We start from the raw sequence: 10186 nt of genomic DNA on the forward strand, positions 1-10186 counted from the left end.
GCCTAAAGCCTTGTGTCCACGATGCTAGAAATTGGTCCGAGATCTCGGAGAGAGAAAGAATTAACCAATCACATTTAAACAATTTAGTCACATGATCAATGCGATTGGTCAATTCTTTCTTCATCCGAGATCTCGGACGGATTTCTAGCATCGTGGACACTGGGCTTAAGAGAGAAGTCTAGGGGTCGATTCTGTATCTTCAAACAAGATGAAAATGACAAAAGTGAGCAAATTTACTAGGTGTTGACCAATGAAATTATCAGTATTCTTGTAAATTTGCTCACTTTTGTAATTTTCACCTCGTTTCAAGATATAGAATCGATCCCCTGAGAGCGGCCATGCCCGGGATTTAGCTGTAACTATGAACGGAATCCATAGATGGTGCTAAAGATTCGAGATGGTCTTACTCCGGATCTACAATAGAGTTTTAAGCCTTAAGCCATAAGAAATGGGCGAATCACAGTCGATTATTCTCCTTGGATTCGACTGTAATTGGTCAGTTTCTTACGACTTAAGGCTTAAAACATCTATTGTAGATCCAGACTTATCCCGGTTCTACAATAGAGTTTTAAGCCTTAAGCCATAAGAAATGGACGAATCATAGTCGACTATTCTTCTCGAATTCGACTGTAATTAGTCAGTTTCTTACGATTTAAGGGTTAAAACACGTATTGTAGATCCGGACTTAACGACGCAGACACTGCCAGTACACTGTAACCAATACGATGGCAAGATTCTAATCCAGCTAGAAATCCAGTAGGAAAACAAGCACCGTATGCCGCAAACTTTAGGGCGCGTTCACACCTTGACGGAAAAGCAGAAAGCGGAAAAGCAGCAGCCAATCAGAACTTGCTCTGGTATTCGCAATTTCGGTTTTTTGTATTGCTTACTATCAGGACGAGTTGTGATTGGCCACTGCTTTTCCGCTTTCTGCTTTTCCGTCAAGGTGTGAACGCACCCTTACACCGAGCACTTGATAGGCCGGAATCAAACTACGCATTGAAGATTGAGATTGAAGATTGAAAAATTCAAATTTGACCAATCGAAACGAAAGAAGCTAAAATTTCTTTGTCCTTATTGATCAAATTTCCATCTCCAATCTTCACCCTCAATCTTCAATGCGTAGTCTAATTCCGGCCATACGCGTATTAACTAGTAACTTCCTATTAAATTATTTTAATTTCAGCAATGTATTTAAAGAATGATGTACTAAATTAGTAGAATATGCATCAAAATGATTAATTAAATACACATATCATGTATATGTTTACACGTTTCGCCGAAATTAAGATAATTCAATAGAAAGTTACTAGTTAATATCCGTATCAAGTGCACGATGTAGGCTGCGGTCGACTTGACGCTACAAAAAAAAAACGCTTCGAAGCGTTTGAGCGACCAATCAGAACAGAGAATTTTACGAATTGACTAATCAAAGAATGGGTGCATTCAGTACCACGACCGCTCACTGAGCGCTCAGTGAGCGCTTGTATCTGTTTGGTCTATATTTTTAGTTCTAACGAAATATGCCAATCAGATGCAAGAGCTCACTGAGCGCTCAGTGAGCAGTTGTAGTACTGAATGCACATTGCTTCGAAATATTTGTAACATCAAGTGGACCGCAGCCATAAACTAGACATCTTATAGGATCTCTAATTTCGTATTTCTGTGGATTCGCAGTGGCCAGTAATTCGCATTCGCAGTCCATCATATTCCTTAGGGAGTGTTGTTGGGTTTTGCATGATCTGTGATCTTACATGGTTTTACAATAAAGTTCCACTTGGTTTTCATTTCGATTCGTATGTTTATGATAAACAATTCTTGTATTGAAAATAAGATGCGATAAAGTGTAACTAAAATTGCAGAAATTTGTAAGATAAAATGTTTTTATCACATTTATGTGACAAAATGTTATAACTAAAATTGCAGAATTTTCTAAGAATAATGTAATTATAATTGATTATAGTTATAAAAAGCTAAGATGTTTTTTTAAGATACCAATGTCTTTTCATTATGTCGCTGTAAGTTTTATTTAAATAAAGCGGTACTTGAAACACATTATGATTTGCTATATTTGAAGTATGTTTCTAAACAAAAATGTTTATAATGGTAAGCGGTTCATTAGGTTGATTTTTTATTTTATTTGTCTCAATATTCTTGCAGCTTGTAAAGAATTTTGTACTTCAAGAAAAATACCCTAGAAAAACAAGATTCAGTCTCATGAGTAATAATAAGGAAGGATTTATTGCTGTACATGTTGGTACGTAATTATTTAGACATTATTTATAATTGATATTTGTACATAAATTATTATAATTTATTATTTTTTTTATAGGTGCTGGACAGCATTCGGCGTCACTCAAAGAAAAGTATCAAAAATTATGTCGTGATGCATGCAAACTGGTAAGATTTTCAAGTAATTTAATGAGCTATAATACATATCTAATTTTCTCTAAATTCTATATTTTTCTTATGACTGTTCTGTCAGGGAGCTCGAAGTTTGAAGTCTAATGGTAATGTATTAGATGCAGTGGTCGAAGCAGTAATGGTATTAGAAGATTCTCCTATGACAAATGCTGGATTCGGATCAAATCTTACGTTGAATGGCACAGTGGAGTGCGACGCGAGTGTAATGGATGGTAGCAGTTTGCAGTATGGTGCAGTTGGTGCAGTTAGTGGAATAAAAAATCCTGTTTTATTGGCAAAGCGTTTGTGTGAGCAGCAGTCCATTAAATTTGCATATGGCAGAATTCCTCCTAGGTGTGTTACTTTAGTTTTAAAATATTTACAATTATATTAAGATTATTGTTATATTAATTTTTATTCCCTATTAGCTTTTTAGTTGGAAATGGTGCACATATTTGGGCACACGAGATGGGCATACAAATTTTACCACCAGAACAATTAATATCAAGTACATAAAATTTTAGCTTAAATTTGTAACAAACCACAGAAATTGATTTATAATTTCTGTATATAAATTGTAATATTTATTTTTGTGTATCTTTTATTAATTTATTTAATGTATTTTCCAGTGAAAGCTCAAAAGATATATAAACATTATAAAAGAAAATTAGAAACCTGTAGTGCAGAGGTTCAAAAGGTATGAATAAGGTATTTCTTATCTATATTTTAATTTTATTTTAACTAAATTATTCAATTGTAATTAAGTTTATTATTCAAATATTATGCTGTAGTGTGCTAAGAAAAGGATGGATACAGTAGGAGCAATATGTATCGATAACAGTGGAAATATTGCTGCAGCTTGTTCGAGCGGTGGTATAATTTTAAAATATCCAGGAAGAGTTGGGCAGGTACAATTTGTTTATTATATCAATATTTATATAATTAATTTTTTAATATAAATTTTGTTATACATTATCGTAGTTTATCAAATCTTTTTATTCTAATTCTAGGCTGGAGTATGGGGCTGTGGTACTTGGGCTTGCAAAGATACTTCGTATTCGGTAGGCACTAGTACTTCAGGTTGTGGAGAGCATCTTGTGCGCACTTCATTAGCGCGTACAATCGCAGAAGCTATTTCAGATACATCTTGTCCAACTACAAGTTTGCATCGTGCGATGAGCACAGATTTCATCGGTGTGCCACAGATTTAGCATAATTGTGTGGTGATTAATAAAAGCAATGAAAATCTTTTTGTATTTTCTCTTTAGATTCGAAATTTCTCTATGGACTTGAACAAAAACTTGGTGGTGTCATCGCTCTACGATATTCTCCAGAAGAAGGCTTAGGCGATTTTCTCTGGAGCCATTCCACAAATTCTATGATAATAGGTTATATGAATACATGTGAACGTGCATCAATGGTACATATTACTTTTTTTTTTACTTAATATCGTAAAATATATATATTACAAATATATGATATCTTTACTTCTAAGGATTGATTCTAAAATAATTTTTAAATAATTACATTAGCCTGCAACAAATTCATTGCATTGGACATTAAAAAATTTTTTTAAGATATTGACATCACTAAATCCAAAATTGAAAATAGAAAGTTCCTAACACATACCGATTTTTTTGTCTTGAACCATATATGTTTATGTGATATTATTTTATGAATAATAAAATCACAAAAGAGATGAATAACATTAATATTTCTATATATGTGACAGTATTTATTACATAGTTTATTAGAATACTTATATATCAAGTTAATCTAGAAATTAATAATTGAGGAAGATATTGTATCACTTTCGACATTTTGTGTTTGTTTTATTTGGTCTGTTATATTTTAATTTTTTTTTATTTAAAATATAAATATTAAATATTTATATTTAAGTATAATATTTTTAATGTAAAATTCATATATTCTACATACAACTATATTTTTTATAATATTACATATGGTTATTGTGATTTTGATAAAATTCCATGATAGCAACAAACGGACTTTTGGATTCAGTGTATCAACTTTGTGTTAAATCACTTTACAAGTTCAGGCAATGATCAGAAAGTATCAATTCGCAGGCTAATGTTATAAATATGAGTTTGATTTGTTAAAAAAATTATTTTTTGTTTACAGAGTTACATGTCGGCCTTACCATCACATGAAGTAGGTAAGAAAGCTATTGTTGAAGGAGTGTGCTTTAAATTAACGGGATTCGATAAAGTCTGAAAATAATTGTATCAATGAAAGGATTTTTCACAAAAATCAAACAAAAAGTTGATTTTTCAGAAAACCAAAAATTTATCTTGAAACTATTTATTATATAAATATGTAATAATTAACAATATTATATTTTTCTCCACACACACACACACACACACACACACACACACACACACACACACACACACACACACACACGCGCGCGCGCGCGCACGCACGCACACACGCACGCACACACGCACGCACACACGCACACACGCACGCACACACACACACGCACACACACACACACAAACATGATTATATAAAATATTAAATAAAACCTAAAATTATTAAGGTATGAAAACAAACTTTTAGGTTTTGGTTAATATTTTGAAGATTTATTTAAAAGAAATAAAAATTCTCTGAATTTGTTTGATTCTTGCGAAAATTTTGTTTACTATTTATCCTATATATTTTATATGTATCTTTTTTTTATAACATTAATGATAATAAAGGTGAAAAAGAATGCATTATTTAAAGTATAAAGTAATAATTTCTTCTTTTATTTACAAAATTTTCCAAATTACTCTTAACAAAAGTATTCTTTGCAACTATTAAATTCTTATATTTCCCGGTTTCTGTTTGATAAGATAATTCATTAAACAAATAGAAGGACTCTTTATATAAAAATAAAAATAATAAATAAAGGGCGAAGTAAGAGTCAATACGTAAAAATTATAGTCCGAAAATTGGTGAAACATGAAAGATTGAGTCAGTCTGAATATAAAGATAATTCATTACTTAATAGAATAAAATTGTTCACGATGTTACTAATAGAGAATAATTTGATGCCACAGAGATAAAAAAATGAAGTTATTTGGTTTTTGTGGAAAATCCTTCAATTATATACGTCATTTTAGATGTGATAAGCTTTTATAAAAAAATTATTTATAATCTAAAATACTCTATATACAAAAAATTTTTATACAAAATCATTAATTTCATGAAATATGTAAATGCTGCCAAATTGAATCATTTTCCATAATCACAACTTTGTACAGTAAACAAATTTTCTTAACTTTTATATTACTGTATATTTTATTGTATATTTTATAGTCAACTTATATAAATACAATGATTACTATTAACAACGAATCCAGATACATTTTAATTAATAAATATGTACATTCTTGATAAACTCATCTTTCTCTTCCTTTTTAATGGAAGAAAATTTCGAATTTCTAAAATCGTAGTATTTTAATTTATATTAAATTAACTTCCACAATTACTTTGAAATATTATACACAATTTTTTTTTATAAACTGCCTATATCGTTAAATCGTTTTAATTTCTCTGGAAACACATCTTTAAAGAGTACCGGATCTGCGCGAAATTCAACTGATTCCAACGGCATAGTTCCATAAATAGAAGAAAATTTGTTTATACACTGTGTACGTTCCACCATATGCGTCAAATCTGCGGATAGCATTTCGGTATTGGTGCACTCGGGACATCGGAATTTTTTCTTTGGTGTCACCTATAAGATTTTATACAATTTTTAGATAGTGCCAATACATTTTACCGAAAATCTTACCTTTAATGGAGCTTTTCCAGTAATATTTGCTACCAAAAAATTCATTGCGATGTCCTCGCAATTCATGTGTTCATCGACCCATTCCTTTATGTCTCCAGGCATGGCCGTAGTATACATGTAATTCCAATACTGAAAAACATATTGAGAAAGACTTAGGATCACTTTAACAAACGTAATCGACCGATGAGTCATTGGAATTGGCCAATCGCATCTGCCGTTGAATGAAATGACAAATGCAATTGATCAATTCCAATGAACTAATCGGCCGATTACGTTTGTTAAAGTGACCCTTAAAGGTTTTATACGAACTGTACAATTCCAATACTCGTACAAAAAATGATGTAATTTACTTTGTTGGGTTAACTTATACATTGTTGGTGAGGATAACAGGAGAGGATGTTAGTATTTTGAAAAAAATAAAATCCAAGGATTTTTATAATAACGTGCATGGCCTGAAATGTTAAATAAAAATGTTAGGTACAAAATAATAAAGCGTCTAATCTTTTGAGCAAAGAACAGCATAAGCGTTCGTAGCGCTTACTTTATGATGAAAAGCTGCCCCTGTTAATACCATGGAAATACTGTTCGTCCATTCGCTTTCATACTTCCAACAATTAGTACCATTATCCCACATATGTAAGCGAGATGGAAATCCAACGATTCTATCTGGAAATTCTCTCCATACCTAAAAGTTTATATATGTTTTATTAATATATATATTTTCATTCAATTAGTATTAGAAAAGATATAATCTAAATATATATATTATATGTATGTGTATTTTTGAGACTACATAATTATTTTAAGTATACCTCATAAGCGAATTCTACTTCATCAGCAGTCAGCATAATAATATCATCATCTATTGATAATACTGCTTCAGTTTCAATCTCATCATACGGATAAAATCGATTAGACAATTTATTTTCTTTCGTTTGTATTACTTTTAATGGTTTACTAACTTTTGGCCACCTAGTAGCTGTAACATTAAATTAGTAAAATTAATATATATGTATTTGAAGCTTAGCAGAGATAATCAAGATAATTAAAATGTGCTCTTACAATGTGGTGGATCTTTATGCTGATTATTCCAAATTACTAGAACTTTGGATAGGCTCGGTACCTTCACAAGTTTATTAATTAATAAGAACAATAACTCCAATCTGTCATACGTTAATATCACGGCAGTGAAGCCACGCGTTTTAGGAGCAGTTACTGGCAAAAAGAGTGGTGAAGGCTTTCCCTGAAAAAGAAATAATTTACTTGATTCACGAAAGATTCACTAAGTTTTCTTGCTTTAGTAATTATCCACCTTATAGGATGGTACATTCCAATATGTGTAATCTCGTGTTAAATGCGGAAATACACGATCCGCAAGTATTTCTAATGTAGTTTCGGTAATCTTCTCCATCGAACTAAAATAACGATCGTAAAGCCATGCATTCTGTTCTTGCATGTCCATAATACGTTGAGGCGATATCTTTTTTAGCAGTTGTATTGTTAATAAAATGTCAACTTCACGTATAAAAACAGCAGCCCTGATAATAAGAGAAAATTATAAATGAAGAAAATTATAAAAATAAATTATATATTGAAAAGTAGTGTAGCAGATATTAATTTACGAGTGCATCTTACTTGGTCCAGTCGATTACATCATGAAATGGCATCATTAGAGAATCAGCTATAATCACAGGTATACAACCAGCAGCCATTGCATCCAAAAGCACACTTTGGGCAAGCCTAGCGCCACGGATTATCAGACAAAACGTCGATGTCTAAAAGAACAGAAAATACCTTCAATTATATAATGTATTAATAACAATATTTTGCATATATACTGAATATGATTATATTACTTGCAGACTATCGGGATACTTGTATATATCCTCTCCTACACAACGTATTGTGTTGTTCATTGGATTAAAATGCAAACATGGACCCAGCACCAAAATATCTTTTGGATATGTCGTTTTTATTTCCATTAAATCTTGCTCAAAAGCATTATTAATATTGATTTGTGAAGACATTACTAGCCATATTCTAAAATGCAAAATAATTATATACATATATATGTGTATATATAAACTATGAAAAATAACAATGAAAGACATTACCTCATATTACTATGATTCGTTTTCATATTATTTATAAGTGGACTGTAGACTGGTAAACTAATGTCAAAACTAGGCCTGTATGTCAATGATGACATTCCAGCACCTGCAATCATTGCTCTTCCTATCGGTACATCAATGATAGTGTTATAGTCTGGTACAGTTCCAGGTACCATGTTAAAGATTAAGTGATTTTCTCCTTTGTTCCAGAAAGGTAATGCTCTTAGTGCCTGAGAGACTTCTTGCAATCTCAATCTATTCTGATTGAGAGTATCGATGGAAGGAATAAAAATACAAGCTTCGTATGGATTAGGAGTATAAAATTTACTGCTGATAATAGCACTCAGAACTTGATAGAATTCTTTCGTCATCTGTCCAGTTATTGATCTACCCATGGAGTCCAAGTATATTTTGAGTGGATAGACATATACCAGAAGTTTGTTCCCCTGACTGCCACATCGGTAAACGTTGAAACAAGTGAAATATGTACAGGAAGAATTGGTTGCATCTGCAGTATTCGAGTCAGCAGGTAATGTTTGAATGGGCAAGGTATTTATATCATTCAGCGTTATAGGAATATGTTCGGAATGTTTCTGTGTATTACCAAATTTGAAAATATAATATACTGAGATCAGTACAGTGAATAATGTAAATGACAATAAACATATCACAAAGATATTGTGATAATGATATGAGACTCTGTTGGCTTTATGTGATATACGTGCTGGTAATACCATCTCTTTCTCTTTCTTCCCACAAGATATTGAAAAATATATTGTTCTATAAAAATCTCATACATTCAAGTACATAAATTTTCCTTATAATAATTTCAAACATTAGCACACGACATATCTGACGTATGAAGAGAGCTGTCATGTACAGATATTTATCTCAGTATGTACACAATTAGAAATCCTCATTATTAAAATGACACTCCTCTTTCTTTTTTTATTAAAAAAAATTGCCGTTAAACTGTTAATGCAAAATTAATAATATTTATAATGTAAATACGATGTATACATAAATCTCTGTCATTCTTCAAATTTTTCAGCTTCTGCTAAGTACTCAGCTGCTCAGAGTCAAATCTAAAATTACAGTGAGGTTATGTTCGTAAAGTTTGTTCATTTTATTTGCGTTTGCACGGTTTGCACTTTACATTCAGCATAAAGGTCTATTCGCAAATAACCGTACTTGCACTACGCAGTATATAAACAAACGGTTTGCTCTTTTAGGCTGAATTTTTTGAATAGTTTACCTTTTCTCTTTTTCTATCCAATGTGAAAAGAAAAACAGGAAAGATTAACCGTGCAAGAAGCTTAGCTAAAATAAAAATATAAGTCGATTACAGTTTATCCAGACAAAATATAATCGCACAGTGCACGTGCACAGAAGATGGATCAATTGTATTTTTAAGCCAAATATCTTATTAACCATTGGCCTGTTCTTTTTGGCTGAACTTTTGCACCAGTTCATCTTTCTTCCTCTTTTTTCCTCCTGGAGAGAAAAGGAAGAAAGATGAACTGGTGCAAAAGTTCAGTCAAAAAGAACAGGCCTCATTTCTGTATTTTCTAGAATTAATAGCTGCGTTCAGCAGACTCAACAGTTTCGCAACCGTTTTATGATTGTCTGCTGAGATAGGACCATTCTTCTAGATCTAAAAGTATGATCCAATCAGCGCGAAGGAAACTTCCAACAGTTGCAAAACGAACGTTCTGCTGAACGCAGCCAATGCCTGGTTTATGCTTCGGTCTTAATCTTAAAATTCAGCCAATGAAATACAGATTTCCGTTAGGATCAATTAAGACTGGTAGCCCTATTGGCTGAATTTTAAGATTTTAGAATTAAGACCGAAGCATAAACCAAGCAT

The 10186-nt window shown here is 31.8% G+C and overlaps 2 protein-coding genes across 4 annotated transcripts; one reads left to right on the top strand and one right to left on the bottom strand.

Annotated features, from left to right (window-relative positions):
• The first annotated feature begins 1675 nt into the window (after positions 1–1675).
• Tasp1 (Taspase 1) lies at positions 1676–4674 on the top strand. Of its 3 annotated transcripts, none has more exons than XM_018449455.1 (10): positions 1676–1796; positions 2161–2257; positions 2333–2400; positions 2486–2757; positions 2832–2911; positions 3033–3100; positions 3195–3311; positions 3414–3597; positions 3672–3823; positions 4546–4674. In XM_018449455.1, exons 2-10 carry the CDS (start codon positions 2218–2220, stop codon positions 4636–4638), a joined length of 1074 nt encoding a protein of 357 aa, XP_018304957.1. In that variant the 5' UTR covers positions 1676–1796; positions 2161–2217; the 3' UTR covers positions 4639–4674. The 3 variants fall into 3 exon arrangements, with proteins under 3 accessions (XP_018304957.1, XP_018304958.1, XP_018304959.1); XM_018449456.1 differs by lacking the exon at positions 1676–1796 and adding an exon at positions 1876–1943; XM_018449457.1 differs by lacking the exon at positions 1676–1796 and adding an exon at positions 2001–2018.
• A 1230-nt stretch (positions 4675–5904) lies between these two features.
• Positions 5905–9250, bottom strand: sotv (exostosin glycosyltransferase sotv). The gene is made up of 9 exons (XM_018449449.1): positions 8323–9250; positions 8065–8248; positions 7844–7983; positions 7521–7746; positions 7271–7451; positions 7021–7187; positions 6750–6893; positions 6209–6337; positions 5905–6151 (listed from the first exon to the last, which is right to left on the bottom strand). Exons 1-9 carry the CDS (start codon positions 9054–9056, stop codon positions 5930–5932), a joined length of 2127 nt encoding a protein of 708 aa, XP_018304951.1. The 5' UTR covers positions 9057–9250; the 3' UTR covers positions 5905–5929.
• Between the last annotated feature and the right edge of the window lie 936 nt (positions 9251–10186).

Source organism: Mycetomoellerius zeteki, unplaced genomic scaffold, assembly GCF_001594055.1.
Source record: "Mycetomoellerius zeteki isolate Tzet28-1 unplaced genomic scaffold, Tzet1.0 scaffold245, whole genome shotgun sequence".
In the NCBI taxonomy this organism is placed as follows: Eukaryota; Metazoa; Arthropoda; class Insecta; order Hymenoptera; family Formicidae; genus Mycetomoellerius; species Mycetomoellerius zeteki.